The sequence below is a fragment of the Corvus hawaiiensis genome, chromosome 2, assembly GCF_020740725.1.
Source record: "Corvus hawaiiensis isolate bCorHaw1 chromosome 2, bCorHaw1.pri.cur, whole genome shotgun sequence".
Lineage (NCBI taxonomy): Eukaryota > Metazoa > Chordata > Aves > Passeriformes > Corvidae > Corvus > Corvus hawaiiensis.
Window position 1 is genome coordinate 37663290 of NC_063214.1, and position 21665 is coordinate 37684954.

Sequence of the window (21665 nt, forward strand, 5' to 3'; positions counted from 1 at the left end):
TGTAATAAATTCTGGTACCTGTGAAAGTCACAGCAAAACCCACACCCATGTGAGGCATAATGCAGCCAGAAGAACAAAAAAAGTTCATTAACTTCTTGGCCTCTTGATATTTTCAGGCTTCTGAAATAAGATTTCCATCTAGCTAATATTGTGTGACAGTGATTAAAGGCAGTGGCATACCCTGGATCTTCTGGCAAAAGTGTGGATATGATAGCAATTGACCCTTGACACTCTTTAGAGCAGAAATGTCAGGAAACAATGAGACGAGTTTCACTCTGCCAGTGGGCCTTGACGTATGTCCTGGGGCCAAGTCAGGGAAATTACAAGGTGGGAGATTTACTGGGGATGTGGTGTGGGTTTGTTTTTTAAACTGCTGCTGTTCATCTCCTGCGGATCCCTGGCTGCTTGGTACAAAAGGCTGCATTCCCTTCTCCCCTCTCCCAGACGGCTCCTGGGAGGGTTGTGGTAAGTATTGCCTCCCCCAGGCAGGTGGCTCTAGGCAGCAGGGGAGAAATTTTAGTTTTAAGATCTTATTCTTTGTATCTAACTTCACAGGCTGCTGTTTGCAACTTAGAGCAGCACTGCAAGTGCGATTGCAGTAGCCTTGGCAATGAGGTTAGCTGTTTTTCAGATGTGGTCTGCATAATCACATTTTGAAGGCTGAATCTGGAAAGAGTGCAAAGAACTCTTGAAACGCAATGAATTGCCTGCCAATGAGATGAATTGCTCACAGAGTTTATTACCATCAGTGTTTTTATAGGATATGGGTCAATTTGACAATAGCTCTACTTGCAAAGTCCCAGCTCACTGGGACACAAGAGTATGTTGTATTAACAAGTAATATGTACTTCATCTATATTATAAATTAATGGGTAAAAAATACTTCTTTTTCAGGTAACAAGCATATTTTCTTCTATGCTGTGCTCAAAATTAAGATACCAAAAGCTGTGTAGAAGTAATGTTAGATTAAAAAAAGAGGAAAAGAAAGCAGCGTATGGGGGAAAGCAGAGTATGGCCTCACTTTCTCAACTTCAGAGACAAGATACTCACTTTAAGTGCCACACTTCCCAGAGAGCAGTTTTATGGTCCACTTGTATTGTGTATATCTTTATATGCAGCTACTTGAATGCCATACTACTGTTATCAAACTCTAACAGTTCCTTTAACAGCACACTTTACTTGGAAAAGCCCCACTGAAAAGGTCTTGATAGATATGCTATGCATGCTTTTAAAATGATTGCTGTGTTTTCTCTATATTCTCAGCAACTAATATGCACCTGATCTTTTACTCTTGTCTCTGTATCACCAGGCCTCCTGAACCTGTTTACAGCACTGTGAACAAACTGTGTGATAAACCACCTTCTCCTAGGCACTATTCCCCTGTCGAGTGTGACAAAAGCTTCCTTCTTACAGCTCCCTACCCCCACTACCACGTAGGCCTGCTCCCTGACTCTGAGATCACCAGGTACTGCATGCGCTTCTTCCTCACCTCCTTTGTTAGAGTGCATGAACATCACTGGATTTATTTCATAGTTTGCATCTTCACCATAGATCTTTTTCTATAGCTTGTGCTTATTTTTAACCATGCTTTCACATCTGCACCACTGGAAGATACATGCTACCGTGGTATATAATTTTGGTCATCCAAAATCCAGTGATGAACACAGGCAATGTTTTGATCCATTGGAATGGTGTTCTAAAATAGGTTACATAATATGTACCACATTTTGCAACTGAATTCAGTGTTTTTTTCTCTTTGAGTATGGAAAGTGACCAAGACTTCACTGAAAGCTGTAGTAATTTTTTTTGAATCTGTCACTTTATTCCTTTGTTGTGCATACTTAGTTCACTGAGCATCTTTGGGTTTATAGGGCAGCTGCCTAAGCCATTCAGAAGAAATAGAGCAAAAAATAATCACCTCCCTCATCAAATCATGGTTAAGAATGCATCTAAAATTTAGCATTCTCTAGGCTACCTGTGCTCTGAGAGAACAGTTAGGAAAGCCTAAAATGACGAACATTTCCATAACTGAAATAATGGAAGATCTTTCTGTAAAACATTGTCAGTGGTTGCCTCCTGATAAATATTTAATGAAGGAAAGCAGACTATTCAAAACTGTATGCTAGTAAAACCCAACTATTTTTCCACAGACTACAAGGATAGTAGTAAACAATTTGCAAACAAATATCTGGGAGATAGAGGAAGAGTTAGGCACAATTTTTCAAGAGTGCTTAATTTGTTAGGGAAGATTCTATCATCTTTTATATTCTAGAATGGAGGAAAAATAATTATGTTTGGAGCTTTGATCATAGATATTTTCTACAGAAAACATTTTTCAAAGCAAAGAGTAATGTGGGAAGAGAAGAGCAGAAGTGTGTAAGTGGAAAGTAAAATGATAAATTAATGTAAGATAGAGTAACAGGAAGAAACCCCAGGGATTAGGAAGACAGCTGTGAACAGCACTGCAGTGCTATGAAATAGAAAGCTCCGTTAAAAAGAGTAGGAAGACAAACACTAGCAAAGAGTGTTACAAATGTGGCAAAACCATGCAGAAGATACCACTTTGTTAGTATGAAAACTGTGTAGCTTCTAGAATTTTTAAAAAGATGCTTAATCAAAGCGGTCAAAGTGATATTCAGCCCAGTGCAAGTTTGTGTGAAGCACCTTGATTAGTACAATGTTTTATGAAGGTTGTAAATCTCTGCACAAGGGTGCCAGGCACTAACAGATCTATCCATAATATTTTAATTTCCCTGCAAATATTACCTTAAATGGAATAAGTAGGCAAAAAGTAGTAAAATTTCTCTGGTTCTTTAGGTATAGTGTAAGTATGGGTAATTTATCTGTGCATGACAGTGCTTCTGAGGTTTTAGAATGAGACAATGCAAGAGTTCGTTATAGAAAGAGTCTTACAATGGTCCCCTTGGAAAGGAAGGTTCCAACTTGAAATAGAAAATTGAATGAGGCATTCTGGGGGATGTTGGGGCCATGGAGTTGAGTGCCTTGCTAACCACAGAGAGAGGTAATACATTGCTAAATGGTTGATCTCTGTAGACATGACTACGATGGAGGGAGGTTGGGGGAAAATGATTATGTTAAGGCTGCTTCCTGCAACCACATATTTAGAAGTCAATAATCAGTGGATCCCTGGAGAGCTCATAAAACTGTGCCATTTTCCCCCTTGAATGTATAATTCTGTACATTCTTTTGCTTTACTGTTGACTCAATATTTGGTCATCAGATATTTGATGACCTGACATCAGGACTTGGAAAGTTGGGTATTCTTCTGCTGAGTGTGAGTTAACAATTCTCTTTAAGAACAAGGTTTCATTTATCTTCAGTCTACTTCCATGTAATATTAAGCTCTAGTCCCTGTATATTTAATTAGTTTGTTTAAATCAGTAGTCCAACAAAAACTGCAAAAAGAACATAAAGTATGAGAAAAGACACAACTCATGGTTAAATGCTCTGCACTATACTCTGCTACATGCTGTTGCAGAGGCAACTGATTACTATAATTTGTACTTCCTTCACACTGTGAAATAACATTCAGATGGAAAATACGACAGTTTTCCATGTTCTCAGTACTGTCATCTTTTCCACAGGACTCTGAATAGTTGAGTGTGGAGGAAGACATTTGAAATAATATTTCAGCAAATGCCTTTGGTGAGGAAAGTGACAGCTTTACAACAGATCATGATTCAATTTCCAAATTGACTCAGTATTCACAGTTGGAGAACAGATTTCAGAAAAGTACTGATCTCATTTTTACCCTAATCTAAGTGGCTGTTCTTGCAAGAGTATTTAATGTACACAACCCTAAATTTCCCAAAGACAGTGTGAGTTTCAGGGCTGTATTGTGTTGAAAGTTTTGAAGAATTAATCCAATAAAAGACCCTGTTTTAAATCCACAGCTGGCATACAACTATCTCTATGGGAAGTTGTACTAAAAAAAAAAATATCTTCCAAATATTGACCAAGTATTTTAAAAGGTCCCCCTCTCCTCATCTGAATTTCTCAAAGCTCTTTTCCTCCACATTAAACACTTCAACGAACTCCAGTCAAAAATAAAAAGGTATCTTGCTGTCTTCATGCAGACTTCCTAGAAAGAGTTCTTCATCAGCATTTGTGAGCCTCAAGTTTGGGGAGGAAAGGACAGGGATTATTTACTTGTTTTGGTAATTGCAGATATTGTCATATCTCAGTGCTCCAGTATTGGGAATCTGCTGTTGATCTGCAAGAAATTTAGTTTGACAAATGACTCTTCCAGAGGAAGAGGAACATGATGCCATGTTCTCCCAACTGAAATGTTTGTAAGCCAGCCAACGCCTTTCAAATTGCTGCTCCAGATAATTTGTCAGCTGCTCCTCAGATGACTGTTTTGTCAAGGCTCATTAACTTAATAGGCAGAGAATTCATAGGCCAAAGCTTTATTTGTCTATAATAAATTCAAGTTTATAACCCTTGCTTTTATGGTGGCCTGTCAACTCCTGGGAGATTTGGGGGTCTAGAATGATGTACTTCCATTTTAGGATAAGTGTAATTAGTTTTCTGATTGAGTTATCGGTTCATATGAATTGATTTTAAGAGGGCTATATCAATGTGCAACAGCTGAAAATCTGTACCATTGAAGGCAGGAGTAGAGAGAGAATTTTGGAGTATTAAGTTTTCTTTTGAGAGCACCATGTGGGAATGGATGTGGAGTATTCATGTTCTGGCCCCTGTCATTACTAACTATTATGTCTACAAATAGAAGATTATTGGCAGTGAAAGGAAATCACATCTCATGGATGTAACACTCCTGTTAAAAACATGAGACTTTGTTTCAACACTGTATAGCACAAAATGTTCCCAGGCTTTGCAGAGAGCTTCATTGCATTCACCTCTACAAAGACATGCTAGAAAAATGCTTTGGTTTTACCTAAAATTAACTTCCTTGTCTTCCATGAAATCTTTCCAGCCCTCTAGTTGCCAGAATACTTTTTGTTAAAGGGCTGCCCTGAAATTGTTTTTTTTGGGTTTTTCGTTTGTTTGGGTTTTTTTTAAGTACTTGAAGGGAAGGAACTAATGGTTGGCTTTCATTTCAAGATATTTGATGAATCAGATTAATGACAGCAGTTTTTGGAAACACCTCTACTTTCTTATGGATTAGGGAGAGAAGGTAACATTGGCTCAAGTCTCTAGAGCAGTCTTGAAGAAAACAGCATGCCATTGTCATGGGTATTCAAGGGTAACTGAGCATTGTGTAACTCCTAAGAGCCACAGGAATAAAAGTGTGCCGAAATGGATGCAGGCATATGGGTAAGGAGACGCTAATGTCCAAAACCTTAATGATGTGTGATGCTGCTTCCAGTGCGGGGCTGAGTCCCCACAGCCTCCCTGTAGGCATGGAAGGGTCACCACACTCCTGTGCTCTCTGCAGCTGGAGCACTGCTGCCTATGGTACCCCCACTTAGTTTTAGGGATCCCTGGGATCCTTAAGCCACAAAGGGACCACTGAGGAGATGCTGACCACTTTTCACAGACCCCGTGAGGAAGTTAAGGTAACTGCACTTGAAGGTGTGAATGGTGAGTCTCTCTGGTACTCACTCTCTCGTTATTAATACTGCACAGCCTTTTCCTTCCCAGTAACCTGCTGGGAGCAAGCTTATTGTCAGAGTGATGCATATAACTGTACCTGTGTGTGGCTGCCTTCCAGGGAGGCTCTTGTCATCTTTATTGAAATTCACATTGTACAGGAGTACTCAGCATCCCCTGTTAAGTCCCATGTGTTTAATATGGGAATTATACCTCCCAAAACACATCTTGCCATATTTTGTGTTTTTTGAAGTGCCTGGAAACCTGAAGATGGGACCTATCAAACAAGTAGTAAAAAAGCAACAGTATTCTGAAATTGAATCTTCAATTTGCCCCACATAAACACAACCACCTTTCTTGAATTTAGAAATAACTTCTACTGTTTAGTTCTCTTTGTTTACCTTTTTTTTTTTTTTTGGTAGAAATTTCAAATACCAATTACAAAATGGGAAAATAGTCTGTTTGAATCAAATGGATGTAACTACTTAAATATTTAAAACCAGAATTGGAGCATCTTTGTACTTCATATTTTAACAACTACAGATCAGCTTCAGGACTGACCTGCATTTTACACAATCCAACACAGAGAGCAGGCTTATATATAACGAGGTACTACTACTAAAAAACATTGCTTAAAGACAGTGGAGGGGAATAAGCACACAATTCTTTCTGTGGATTTTTGAACATAAAAATAGGCAATACTGAGGTTCAGGTTATTCAGTGCCAATGAAAACTAACCTTAAGTCACAAAAAAACCCCCATCTTTTGAAAATATAAGATACCTGGTTAAAATAATTCTTAGAGAAGTAGTTCCCTAAAATCATAAAGTGGCATTTTAGAAAGTGAATACTGTGGGTTTTTGTTTTGAGAAGTGATTTTTAAGGCATACTTATACACAAATTTAGGCATTCAGAGGCACAGAGCACTAAGCAATTGAAGAGATTAAACTGGTTATCACAAAGGCTGGCTTGGGTGCTGATGTTCATACTGATGGGAAGCATCTTTTGTTGTTGATTTCAGTGAGAATCAGCTACGTAAGTGCTGTAGCCTTCACTGCCTGGACATCTTTAGCAATTCAAGCACTTCTTCAACTCCTAGACCTCTCTAAAAATAAGCTTGGAGACCTTGACTCACCAGCAGAAGCACACATCACAGTGGGTGGCAGGATGCAGCCCAGATGCATACAACTCCATGCACATTACGATTGACAGGGTTGTGCTGCTTCTGAAATCTGCTGCTCCAGACCTGCAGTATTTTTTAGTTATAAGGCAAAACACAATTAGCATAAACTCTGTTGATTAACTGTCTACAACTTAAATGCAGCATTTGATGTAGATTGTCCCTGCTTGTGAATCAGCCTCCTGAGGCCTTTAAATTATTTAAGGATCTTTTGGAGATGATAGAAGTTAATTGTGGATTTTCTTTATCACTTTCAATTAACAAATTAGAAAGTCTTAACTGGAACAGTTTCCTATAATTTCTGTTTAATCCTGACTGAAGTGTTCTCTTCAAGTAAATGATCCAGTCGTATAACTGTTAGTGTTAATGAAAGAAAAATGATGCTGCCTTTCAATCTCAGCTCTCATGCTGTCTTGCGTGCATGAATCTCTGACCCTAATAAGCACAAACATTCCTATAAACTCACTTATGTGCTTTCATTTTTTTAATGAAGAGTCTTCTATTTTGAACACTATTAATTAAAATTGCTAGGAAGATGCAACTTCTAGATGCTCAGAGAGATGCTTGCAGGAGAATCTTAACCTGTAAAGACATAAAACCTCTACAGTTCAAGTGTTTAATTATGTAGAGTTACAGAAGCCTTTCAGCTTTCAGGTTAAGAGGGGGTGTGCTTCAGGTTAGAGCTGCTGGGCTTTATTTGCAGTTGTGCTGCTGACTAATTCTCTTCAGCTGAGAAAGTCACTTAATTCTATTTGCTTTGCTTTGTCAGTAAAATAATCTTCTCAGTTATATTAAGAACAATAACTACTATCATTAAATAGAATAGAATAAAATTTTTAAAAGAGAATAATTAAGGTGTTTGTTCTGCTCTGTCATTTGGGAAATGTTTCGTATTTTTTTAATATGGTTTGATTTTCAGAGATAATGTGCTTTCTTGTGCTACAGATCTTTTGTTCACAGTCTGCACCCATGAAAATTAAACTGTATATTCTTAGCTCATAAAACGGACAGAAATATTAATTCAGTTCAGTTAAGTAGCAGTATTTTTTTTTGCTATGTCTTTACAGAAGAAAAAAAATCAGTTCTCAGTAAGAAAACATCTTTAAATCACTAGTATTAAAAATTTCCTGCTGTTTTGATTACAAGCAGAGCTACAGAGAGACATGCATAAACAAAGAAAAGATGTCTCCTTCCTTTCCATGCCAGCAAGTTCTGAATCTCAGTCTCTAAGTCACAGAAAATGTTCCTGCAGTATCAAAGGTCAGTTTCTATGTGGTTTTTTTGGATTAATGGTGAAGACTGGAACCAGGAGACTAGACAAGTATGAGACTATTTTAAATGGTTTTGTGCCTAAGGGTTGTGGCCAGGGCGTTCAGTCACCAGGCATGGGGAGGTTGTGGTGGACCATGACCCTCCAAGCTGAAGTTGTGCCCGGTGTCTGCCTCAGAGGCTGCCATTCACCACTAACTCTGGCTACAGCACTTACTGCCTAAATAGAAGGCGGGAGTGATGCTTCTGGCTATCCCATGAAAATCCAGTCGGTTCCTAACCAAGTTCACACAAAAACTTTCTTGTTTGAAATGGTCACTTCTGTGAGATACGTTACTGTTTTCAATATATGTAAGGACTCTCAAACATCTCATTCTGCTCTCTGAAAATCACCTCGAAACATTCCTTCCAAAAAGATAGAGTACTAAAAATCCAAACACAATGTTCAGATTCTTCTGAGTGTTGGGAGAAATTTAAACCCATGTATTGGTTCTCTATCTGGTTCAAGTATATTCAGAATAAATGACAAAAATTTGTCAGAAAGTGTCAGAGCTGCAGTAACACGCTACTGGAGCCATTCGCTAATTCAGACTTTGTCCACAGTGACAATTTTTACCTGACAACTGTCTAAAGGCTACTATGAGAGATGGGTTTGGAGATTTCAGTTTCATTCCTGTGGACAAGTTTCCACATCATAGAAATCATCACTCCATCTGTCACAGTAATTGGTAGAGTCTTGGCTCATCAGAAAAACCAGGAATAAATTTAACCTGGAGAACAAATTACTCTTTTTACCCCATGAGAGAGTTCTTTGAGCTTAGAAATTAAATATTACTGTGGAGGCAGGGTAAATAAAGCTACGCTGTGGCTCCCTATGCTGTGCCTGTTGGGAAAAGAATAGTTTCCCGAGTTGTAACTGCACAGAAAAGAGCATGAAAGCTTTCTGCTTAGAGCAAAGGGCTGGAAACAGATATTTGCCTGTGCCACTGACAGGTTGTATGACCTTGGAAAATTAAAACTTTCCATTTTGTCCAGTTGTGAAATGGGTGACACGTGTCTACAGACACCACCAGCAGCCCTTGGATTTAAAGGATATTTCCAGCAGGTGGAGATATGCAAGGTTTTCTGCATAGAAAAAGAGTGATCATTAGAATTAAACAGAGTGAAGGAAGGTGTTGTGGAAAGCGGGTGAGACCTCTCATTACAGCAGTGTAGTTTGTCAGGGAAATGCAAGAGAATTATAACAACAGCAATAATGAACCTTCCCTCAGCCCTGCACTAGCCTTCTTTTGCACTACATTTATCACAGTGGAATAATGTAGTGCTCTCTCAGGCCCCCAGATTGTGTTTTATTTATTTACCACCATTTATTTTTGTTGAAATAAGCTCTATACATAGATACTTTCCAATAATGTCCAGTTCTGTTCATTTCATCAAGTCAAATAAGGTCTGACTTTGAACAGAGCAGGATAAATCTAAAAACATGTTTGTGATACAGAAATCAGGAGGAAGTAGTCTCTGAGTCTGTGCTGGGCCAATGATACTGCAAGCCTATTTGAGGACACTGTTGTGGGAGGCATTGCAAAGCTAATGAGTTGTTTAAATTTGATCCTCCTCTCTTGTAGTTGGTGATTTCACTTTACATCTTCTTTCCAAAAAGTATAAAATACTAATTAATGGAATAGCCAGAAAAAGAACAATACTAAATTTAAAAAAACTCAGAATGTGATGGGATCCACATTCTGGGTCTACTCTAAAATTTCTACATAATTTTGTTTTCCTTTTCAAATTTTTTTTCCCAGTATCAGAACATACAAGTACCTCTGTGGGTCTATAAGGATAATAACTATTTCCCATGGTAAAGGGAAAATGGATTTCAGTAATCAAAGGTTAAAACAGTGAGGTCACATTTTTCTGCTGTTTCTTTGTTTTTAAAAGGCCATGCAACCATCATAAGAGAAATGTGATGAAATTTATTTTTTATTTCTCATGTTACTGCAGAAATAGTTATTGATCAGAACTCTTTACATTTCCTGTTTCAAAAACAGCATTTGTTGCTCTTTGAAAATATTGACTTTATAACTGGAACCATCTGCAGAGACTTCAGAGTGATACAAGTAATGAAAACCGTAACACTCAAAACTTTAAGGTGCTCATTTAAATTTGAGCTGGACTGAAAATCTCAACATAACTTTGGGGGAGTTGTTGCATGTTGTTCCCTGATTCAGTCTGACAATACGAATACTACAAAGGAGTTTATCAAAACAGGAGAAATAGCAGAGAAGAAAACAAGAAATTGTAGAAAAATAAACTCCCGTTTACCTATATAGTACATTTATGTACATGTGCTACAGTTAAGTTAGTTGTTTTTAAATGCCATCTGAATAAATACCATCCTTATTTTAGGTTAAACTTTCATTTTGGTATGGAGAGGATTGCTGAAATTCTTTCCTTATTTATTTAAATCCATTTTGATGTAAGCAAATCTATAAATATTTGTAATATTTAAGAGATGCAGAAGATAATAAGATTTTTTAAAATTACTATGTCATTCATTAGTCCACTGAGAGAATTGGCTGTCATAAAATGAAAGATGGGCTTTCAGATAATCTCATGAGCTAAAGTCCAACTGATTTCCAATAAAACACAGATTTGGAAGCACCTAAATTACATTTAAAAAGTGAAATTTGAGCCAGTGAAATATAGGCCAAAGATCTATAGGCAAGAATCTCTATTTAAATTCCATGGTTTGGCATACAATTGCTTTGCAAACCATGACAATTTTGCTCCATATGTTAGTTTGATTATTGTATTCTCCTTCTCTTCACCTTTCAAACAGAAAACAGTCTGAGCATATACTTGCTAGAGCCCTTTACCAGCCCCCTTTGCCTTCCTAATTAAAGCAAATTCACTCGTCTCAGTATTTTCTCACTTTCCTGTTTGGTGTGAGAAACAGTAACTCAGTCCTTCGCAAAGAATATTTTAAAGCTATCACTGTGGGGCTTGGGTATTTAGAGGTGCTATGTGTTTGACCACCAAAATTATCTTGCCATTACTTTAAAATTATTTGGTTTGTTGCTTTTTTATTTTGTTGTCTTAACTCCTAATGATGTAACCTAAAGTGAGATCTAAATATGACTTCAGATCTTTAAAATTACTGTTGTAGATTCCACTTCAGTTCAGAATATACATTCAGAGTTGGAAGGATAATTTATGTTATCCTAGCAGACTAGGATTATGCCTATATTCAGTGAGTTTCTCTTCCAGTTCCATAGCTTCTTTGACAAATTTGCACTGTAATTTTTTTTCACGTTAGTTCAATATTTTCAAAGTGTGTGTCTAGGAAATAACAAAGTTGTGCTATGCAGAAAGACAGAAATTTTTAAGAGCATTGGTTCATTACTGGGAGCTGTTCAGACACCTGCTGTGCAGCTCTGAGGCTGTGGATCTCACCTACTACTACTGTCTCAATACTTGCATCCAAAATTTTCCCCACATGTAATTTTAAAAAACCAACACAACAAATGAAAGCTATTCTGAATTTACTGATTGTCAATGTCCCCAAAAGAGAGGGTACCTTTCTTACTAATACCTGTAGAGGACCTTGGGATCTGAACCAAAATCCTTGGGATTTTGAAAATACTGAAACCTTGTTTTGAAACTGAATAAGGGAAAAGGGGAGATTCAGAGGTAATTTTTTGGCAACATACGTTACACAGTTACTGTACTTCAACATAGTTTCTTAAGGGTATTAATTTGAGAAGTAGTACGGGGTGGGCAGGGAACAGAGGAAAGGGGGAGAAGAAAGATGGATGCTTATTTATTACACACAAGTACAGGGGAAATACAAAATCCTGAGCTTGAGTTTTGGTAGGAAACATTGAAAAGGCCAGGAAAAGAACTGCCCTTGATAAAACATATGTACATACGCTGAGATATTCAGTGCCAATTTGCAGTAGTAGGACAAACTGACGCAGGAGTTCATCGTAAACCAGTCATTATAAGCTGCTGTATCACTATGAAGTCACTGAGAAGAGGTTTTCTTTTTGTTCTAGCAAGAAATAAAAGGAAAAAACCCCATACATTAGGTATGCAGAAAGAGTTACAAGCTCTAAACATCCCTGAATTTTGTGAACATCTAGTTATGCAACTGACCTTTCTGGGTTGTACCTAAATTTAGCCAAGTTGTCATTGTAAATTTTTATGTAGAATTTGTTAATGTTTGGGGATTTAAAAGAATTAATTCTTTAAAAGGTTTTTATTTCATTTTTAAAGAATACCAGAAGCAACTACCTTATCTGATTTTTTTTTAATAATGCTTATAGTGCATAAAACTACTACTGTTACTGCAGAAAAAGCAAGGTCAGTGAAAGTGACAAGATACTAAAATACATTTTTTAGCTGACAAAGGGAAGGGGAACTTCTAGTTTGACTTTCAAAATTGAAATTTCAATATTGTTAAGGAAATACATGAAGAGATACTTTAGAGTCCCCAGGGAGATGCATAGACAATGTCTTTTGCCAGAGTATTTCAATACTCCATGCAGAAAATGCATCGTTTCACAGATAATTGGAGTTGTTTGCTTTTTCTTTTGAGGATCATTATAGTTCTTGCTTTTATGATGTTGAAATCACTACACTTATGAAGTGGGAAGAAGGGAAAAGAATACAACTCTAGCAGGTGAGTCCTAAATAGTAATGACTGTATCTGCAATCGAGCTTTCCTAAAAAGCAGAGTGAAACCATCATAGTGTAGAAAGAGAGCATGTTAGGATGTGCGCTGAGCTGCACTGAAGCCCACACGGGTGGAGTACACAGTAGGGAAGCCAATTATCACTTGCTACTCCTCACTGGTAGTACAGTGCCCCTGTGCAGCCCAATGCAAGACCAAAGTCCTGAGTGGGTTCCAGCCAAGGCAGCTTAGCTGATGAAGCAGAATAACCTGCTTCCAATAAATGCCCACATTGATTAATAGCTGACTTGGGTATAATTAGCAACATGTAGACAGTTCAGCTACTGATCTGATGAAGATTGCATAAACTATAATCAGAACTCTGAGCCTGTTCAAGGTATGGTGACTATGAGTTGCAGGTAGGAGAACTTACGTAGTATCTGTGGTAAGAGCATGGCTGTGCAGGCTTGGTTGGAAGCAGAAGTCATACAGGTTTGGGTAGGACATAAACTCACGTAATGCTGTCATTGTACCATGCAGAAGAGAATTCGATTTTGACAGTTCATATGCAGCAGTATGAGTGGAGGTTGTTCATTTTTTATATCAAACCTTTACAACCATTTCATTTATTATCCTACTTCAGTCAAAGTGTGTAAGAATTCTTGTGTAACAAAGATATCTGAAGTCAGTGATGAATTCGTGATTGTCATTGAAATCATAGGTGCTGCCTAGACTATTGAGGCTCAAATGAAACTTCTCCTGACTGGTATGTCTACAGGATTTAGAAAGGGAAATACACAAAGAGAGGAAGGTTACTCCTGATGGAAGTTTGAGTGTATTTTTCCTAATGGATTTTGCCTGGTTTCACAGATAGTTCTTGTAGTCATCACTCAACAGTTAGCATTCACATTGGTACGCCACGGATTACAGAAATGGGTCTTTCAGCTAGGGTATTCATATTGTTCTTTGGAACAAAATATCAAAGACTCAAACCATACTGACAATGATAAGAATACAGGAATCATGTTCAACTGATTCCTTTTCCTTAGTTTTCCTATTTTTTTTTATACAATCTTGTACAATACCATAGTGATTTGATTTAATTGCAAGAGTAGAGTTTTGTGTTTTGACAAAAGTGGGATTAGACAGCAGATGTCTGCAAAGGAAGATCATTACAATACCAAAACCAAATCATATCTCAGCAAAGGCAGGAGAATTACATGACTTTGTTAGAGTTAAACCAGGAATAAACATGGCAACATAATACTCTAAGCAGTTTTCATGTCAGGGCTGACTGCCACGCCACATGACATCATGTTTTGTAGCATCACAACTATTTCTCAAAAAGCCTCAATGTATTTGGATTGTACTACTGTGTATCCTTCTTAAAGAATAGCATTCCATGGTAAATAAATTCCTAAATTGTTGGAATGGCAAATCTATTTGCTGTTGACTTAAATAAATCAAGTAGCATGGACTGTTGTTCATCAAGAAACTTCAAAATACAATGCTGCAATATAAAGTTGTGGTTCTAAGTAATCACTATATAATAAGAAAGGGGATTTTTATAAAAAACTGATGTAAATATGCTCTTCAGTAAAATAGAATATGCTGTAAGTGTTTCACATCAGGTTTCTTTAATTTCTTTCATGTTTTCATGTTTAAATTTTCCAGTTCTGCTATTCTTGCATTACCACTTTAAAATGAAAGAAATCCGTTTAATTAGTTTCAACTAACAAAAATGTAACATTGATGCAGCTTGAAAAATGACAGGATTTCTTCAGCTTGCACACAGTTTTCATCTTGTCTACCTTAATAATATTCCAATCCCTGCAAGAGTCTGGACATCTCATTTGTCTTGGTTTTATTAGAGATGAAGAAATGGAGAGAGTAAATGGCTTTACTAAGCTCCTAACAGAAATCCTCAGTGAAGCTAGGAAGCTTCAGATTCCCTTGCCAAAAGGGACAGCAAACAAAGAATAGAAATCAAGAGTACTTTTCGCAGCTTCAAATTTTAGTACTGTACATATGAATTTAAATCAGTGTAATTCCCATTCTGAAATTTTAACAGATCTTCATTTGAGTTATAAAATCAATCAGTGGAAAAAGGTGGAAGCTACCATTTGAATTGGGAACGTTGATTCATAGACTGATTAACCAATATCCAGGAATTTGGTAGTATTGTAAAGACCCTTTATATTTCTAACAAGAAAAGCAAAATGAATCAAAATAGGTCCTAATAAATTCACTTTAAATGATACTAGTGTTTCCTCACTTAAGGCTTAGACCAGTCTCTATGTAGAGAATAAGCTGAAATTCCGTGTGAGAAGAAATTATGTTGTATTTTCGTCTTAAAAATGCTGACAGTTTTACCTCTATTCTCAACTGGAGATGTGCATATTGTAACATTTACTGTAAGAATATTTAACAGGTCTGGGTTGCCATCAGTGAAATACATACATTGAAATAATTAATCTTTTCCAGCACTAATTTACACATTCTGCATCTACATTTAAAGGGAAGAGTTTTTGTTTGGGGCTGATGTGTTGCAGTCTCTGATCTGTATATAAAGGGATTCTGCAGCTACAGTAGTTATCATGGGTTTAATAATAAGACACAAATTTAAATTAATTTAGATGCTTCAAAAGTGTAGAGTGTATCCAGGCCTGTTTTGGCCCAGAAGAAAGAAACAGGAATGAAACTGTTCCACTTAACTTGGGTACAAAAGTTCTCATTTTATATCCAGAGTAATGAGTGACAGAACCTTCTTTGGGTTTCTTGATGTGTATTTACCCAACTGTATTTGGAGAATTCCACTGGTTAAAAAATATGATTATTTGAACAGGTATTTTCTGTAATAGTAGACTTCCCTGGTATGTTGGAAGAGAGGTGTAACTTGGAATAAAGTAGTGTATCAAAGGAATTCTAAACACAAGAGCCTATTGCCATGGCACTTTCTTGTGAATCCAAGATTTGGAAATAAGGATGACCATCCAATGCATGAGCTTATCTTCCATAGGTTTTTTTATCATCCAAATAATTCATATTTCATATATGAAGTGTTCACTGATTTCAGGGAACTCAGAGGTTTTCAGCAGAACTGATTTCTCTTCAAAAATAGCACATGAAGAGCTGAAGCAAAATTCTGCAGTGATAGCTCACTTCATGTGCACAGGATAAATATGGGCACAAGATACTCATGTTCCAAAATAGCTTCCTCGTGTGACTATTTCTTTTTGTAGTGACAAAAAACAATGGAATTCTGGTTTTAGTGCTAGTTAAGGTTAGATGAGTTGTTGGTATAAATCTGACTGTGACTATTGATTGATTCATGTTTCCTTGTGCTTCCCTGTCTGTTACTCAGATGTTTTCTCTTAATCACCAGTATTTTAAATCTCAGTGGACCCAGTGCAACTGGTTCTGGCCAAAACATGTGAGAACCAAAGTACCTAAATACTTGCAGAGGGAAGTAATTAGTTGCTAGCAGCAAAGAGAGACTTACTTCTAGATGAAGCTCTTTATTTAGTAAATGAAACCTGAAAGTAGAAGAAACATAGCAGTGTCTTTACACTAGTAAAGACCAGTAAAGCAGTGGCTTTACACTAAAGTAACCTTGAAATAACCCAAGGACCTTGGGTTTGCTGGCTGACTGATGAGAAGGTTGTAATTATACAAAATGATCCCTAACCTGTAAGAAATACTTGTAAAGTTTAGCAGAGGAAACCCAGGCTATTGTTCAGAACTTACACTATTTTATCTTAGTGATGTTAAATTAGTCACCAGGAGGATCACAAATTGGCTGTGTATCAGCTCATTCATGCACACACGCTTGCTAATTTTGCAGACCTTTTAAAACCAGTTTCCAATGTTTTACTCCAATGATTTATCTACTAAGTTTGTAACTAAACAATTCACCTTAATGACTGCCACAGGCATAGAGTAGAAGTCTTGATAAATTCCTTTCACAGTTCTCTCTTAATTAGCTAAATATCTCTTCAAAGAGTGAATTTAATAACCTTCTTTTAATAAATGGTGGTTTATTTATCTGTTTATGAATATAAGGATTGACATAATGGAACATATAAGTAAATAATACAGCATCATTCATCTAATCCAGTCTAGGGCCTATAATCAAAGCCAGGCAAAATTAATTACTAATGTGCTTAGATAGTATTACGGTCATCTTCTCTGGGAGATGCTTATGCCTGACACTCCCACTGGGAGTAACCCTAGAATGAGAAAAATTAATACATTTTAAATTTTTTTTCATATCTAATTTTAGTGTATACTTCATCCTTAGACCCCGTGATGTAAGACACTCAATGTTTCCCATGAGCTGCTAAGTCCAACTTCTATCAAATTTAAAACATTCAAAAATCATGGTTCATATAGATTAGATTAGAAGCAGAAGAGTTTAAACTGTTGAATTTCTTCACTGTTCATCTTTTGTATTGACAATACAGTCTTTATACTTCTACATTTTCAAATTGCCATTCCTGGTTTTCAGTATTCTGTTGGAATGTTGTCTGCATTATGTTATTTCTGCATTTGCTTTTTTCTCTGTGTGTATTTTTCTAGGATTGTTGGGTTTGTGCTTGATATAGCTGCACATGCACACTTGCATGCTAGGCTGCTTTGAATGACAGAGGAAGTGAGACTAAACAGCAGCTTAAGTAGGATTACACTCTCACCTCTGCTCTGTTGAAAAAAAGACATTTTCAACCCGTATTCCTAGCTTGCACAGAGATAATGTATATCCACACAGGAGGGATAACATTATCAGAAGGTACCACACAGGTGCAGTAAACACAGTATCAGGAGTAACTGCAGTAGGAAGTGTGCTTTTCTGATGAATTTTAAATTGTAAATTAATGCTCTTTCTATTGTGATGGTCCCATTTGTTTCAATCAGCCACTTTGGTGGAAGCTGAGTGTACTCCTTTTCTGTAAGTCATTGCAATACACACATGAAGGTTAGTAAGCACAGAGAAAATGAACGTGGTCTTACACAATATTAAATTTCTGTAGGATTTTTTTATTATGCAGATATAATAAAGAATCTCATTACAGTTAGAAATGTTTATTAATGGCATGGTACGGTTTGGCATCAGTCAGTTTTTCATTGCTGTTTTAAATCACTTTAATTTCCATATACTTGATCTTAAATGAGTAAAATTTAGTGCAATGACTCCAGCATGAAAAGAATTTTATGTGCTTGTTTTTCTTTGGATGGAGAGGGATAGAAACTTCGCAAATTAGTTTAATGGGTTGATGTTAATTTAAGTCTGTTATTAGACTTACTTATCTATGATTTCCCTACTCCTTTTAAAACAAGGAGATGAAGTACAAAAGTCCTATGAATTACTTTTCAAGTGTCATCTTCAGTGCAAAGAAAGTCAACCCTACCTTGAGAAGAGAAAGCGAAGCAAGGTTTTTCTAGGCACCAAATTCAGTATTGCAAGAGCAGTGTAACCATCAGGATATAATCTCTCTCCATTTTGTTAATGACAAGGTTGCTCTGACAGAGTTCTGTATTAAAATTGCATTATACTTCCTTTTTTTGGATCCTGGATTGGAATTAGGAATCTCTGATTCCTGAAGGGAGTTCTCAATGGTCTTTAAAGTGGAATTCCTAACTTTAGATGAACTTCTATGGACTGTAGTGGAAAAGTACATGAAAATGTGAGGTTTTCCAGATTTTCCAAGTGTTTGTTTAACCATTTGTTTTCTTATTCTCCTACTGAGTACATATCTCCCACAAAATTGTGTTTTGACAAAAATGCATTTCATTCAGTTCTATTGACAGTAATAAACCAAGTCATCTAAAAATTCTGGTCTTAACACTTTCTGAGACTAAAGGTATGCTGCCCGTTAGCATTGTTATGAATAATTGACTAGTTTACAGTATTTCAGAATTTATGCTGTATTCACAGACTATAGATTAGATGAGCTTTTCCTTTAGACAATAGGAGCAGTTTCCTTACTGGAAAACTTACCCAATAATTTCTTTTTTCTTCTTTTGTCTTCCCCCAACAATGCAACTGTTAAATACATGTCTGATGTGCAATTTGGTATTTTTGGATCGCAAATCTTATGATTCTTCCTATTGCCTATATGAATTTTCCTAAAACTGCTGAGCTATCTCTTGATTTTTATCAAAGTTTTGCCAAAGTTCCTTAAAAGTGGACCCATGTTTCAAGTCCTTGCTAATGTCTTTTGACATTTGCTTAAACTGCAAAGGAAGTTCGGTGCACATACTTGTGTCATTACTTGCACGGAGACCTAATAAAATTTGTGTGCAATGATGTGTTTCATTATGGAAGCAATGCACAGCTCTAGAAATCCATCAGAAGTGGGATTTATGGGACAGTGGTGAGTGCTGGGTGTTGCAGCTGCCGCAGAGCAGCTATTGATGGAAATTGTGCTACATGCTCCCTGTGAAAGACTACACATATCCTTGTTTTCCAGGGAGAGATCAATCACCCTCACAGGCAAATCAGGCTCAACTCAGTGAAATTAATTCAATTAAATCAGAGTATGGTAGTGAGAAATAAAACCTTAAAACACTTTCCCCCAGCCTTTCTCTTCATTCCGGGTTCAACTTCACTCGTGATTTCTGCACTGGCTTTCTCTGAGCAACACAGGGTGATGGTGAATGGGGGTTGTGATGAGCTCACTACATCTTATGTCTGCAGCAGCTTCTTTCTCACACTCTTCCCTGGCTCCAGCATGAGGTCCCTACCAATGGAAACAGTCTTCCATGAACTTCTCCAACATACGGATCCTTCCCAAGGGCTGTAGTTTTTCATGAACTGCTCCAAATGTGCGTCCTTTCCGTGAACTCCTTCCATGGGGTGCAGTCCTTGAGGAACAGGCTAATCCAGCATGGGTCTCCTGGAGAGTCACATGTCCTGCCAGCAGACCTGGTCCAGTGTGGGTTTTACAGCCTAGTTCAGATATCTGCCTACTCCACTGTGGGGTCCTCCATGGGCTGCAGGGACACAGCTGCCTCACCATGGGCTGCACCAGGGGCTGCAGAGCAATCCCTGCTCCGGCACCTGGAGCACCTCCTCCCTCTCCTTCTGCACTGACCTTGGGGTCTGCAGGGCTTTTCCTCTCACATATTCTTACTTCTCTCTTTGGCTGCACTTTTTTGCCACTTCTTGAATATGTTATCCCAGAGGCACTACCACTGTCAGTGATGGGCTTGGTCTTGGCCAGCAGTCTGTCTTGGAGCTGGCTGGCATTGGCTCTGTTGGACATGGGGGAAGCTTCAAGCAGCTTCTCACAGAAGATGCCCCTGTAGCCCCCCCGGCTACCAAAACCTTGTCATGCAAACCCAGTATATACACAGAAACTGAGTGAGAAGCTAAATGACTTCTTCCAGCCATATAGAATGACTGGAAGAAGCGAATGACCCCTTCCAATCCCACAAGCTTTTGCACTCTGCCTCTGAAGTGTTTCAACATGTTCAGATTATTCAGTGTCTCCGGACAACCTTAATAGAAGTTTTTTTCTAAAGTACATCTTGGTTTCTGATACATTAGAGAGGACCTGACTAAGATGTTTTTCTGTACTGTAGCCTGTGTTTTCCTTTGGGGAGGATGATTTCTTTTTACCCAGCAAAACTAATTGTTGTTCTGTCACAGAGAAATCAAACTGTCTCCAATTCTCTTACACCCTGTACAATTCATCAGATTGGTAATGCTTGGAATGAACTAATGCCAGGGAGAATCCGGAGTGATAGTAACAGGAAATGAGACACAACACTTGAGTGTATGGCAAAAGTCACTAGTGATGTGGAAGTGCATAAGCATCGTGTAGGAAGGAGGGCAACAGCTGCCTTCTCCATGCAGAACTGCAAACCCAGCACTGTATTGGGCGTGGTACCAAGCACCATGAGCTGTAGGTAATTGGGAGGCCACACAGACTGCATCAGGAAGTTCCCTGCAGTTTCTGAACAAACATTCCCTATTTAAATTCATGAAAATAGAACTACATCCTCTTCCACAACTGTAGAGACAAAATCAGTTGTTATGTTCATGGATCATTTCCATCCAATAGTGCTTAAGCAACTGAGAGTGTTGGATTTTCCTTCTTATACCATTATCCCTTTTTTTTCCTACACACCTGCATGTTTTTCACTTGTTGTAAATATTTTGCCATGTAAAACTCAGTCCTTAGCTGGTACAATTTTCAAACTAACTTCATCAGGGAGTATTTCAGCTCCCAGAAGGAGCTTTATAATTCCTTGTAATTGTTGCAGTATCATAAATAATAATGATAGCAATAATGACAACAATAGTAGTATTATAACTGCGGCTGGTAGGAAGACTTAAACTTTTTTTTAGCAGCAATCAAATGTCTTGGAATGATGTGGATATTTAGGCACCCTACTTCTAAAAACCCAAAAGTCTGTCCAAAATATGAAGATATGAACAAGGAACATAATCAGTTAGCATTGGATTAGGTTTTTTCTAACAGTTTTCACTCACTGTGCCTAATTTACTCAATGTTGAGTTCTTCACAATACTGTAGGTTTGTATTTACCCTACATGGGAACTTTACATGTGGAACTGCTTTAAAAATATATCCTCTCCACTCTTCTCCTTTAAACAGCATTCCTAATTACTTTCAGTTCCCCCCACATCATTCTAAACTATTTCTGCTGTTTTAAATACTTTATCTCAAGCTGAAAGAACAATTCCTCTCAAAGAAGCAAGATTTTTATATTTTAAAGGTTATCATTATCTCCTGAAATTACCTCAGCCATAGGGAAGTAGATTTGAAGTCAGTGGATGTTTCACCACTTTGAAGATCAGGTACCTGAGTTAGGCACACCGCTAACAAAGGTGGATAATTAGCTTTATTCCAGGAGCCGAAGCATTCCTCTGAGTCATAGCTCCACCTCGAATTCTTCCTTATTGCTAAATGATGCTAGTTTAGGGCTGCAATAACTCAAATACTTT

The 21665-nt window shown here is 37.5% G+C and overlaps 1 protein-coding gene across 29 annotated transcripts in view; it reads left to right on the forward strand.

Moving 5' to 3' along the window:
- Positions 1-21665, forward strand: part of DLG2 (discs large MAGUK scaffold protein 2) — a 1000200-nt gene that overhangs the window by 745750 nt on the left and 232785 nt on the right. For 25 of the 29 annotated variants that reach the window (XM_048294433.1, XM_048294432.1, XM_048294434.1 and 22 more), the window contains one exon: positions 1310-1465. The exons of the other annotated variants lie outside the window; for them this stretch is intronic. In XM_048294433.1, coding sequence (XP_048150390.1) covers positions 1310-1465 — 156 coding nt within the window. The remainder of the gene's footprint in view (positions 1-1309; positions 1466-21665) is intronic. 29 annotated transcript variants of the gene reach the window in all.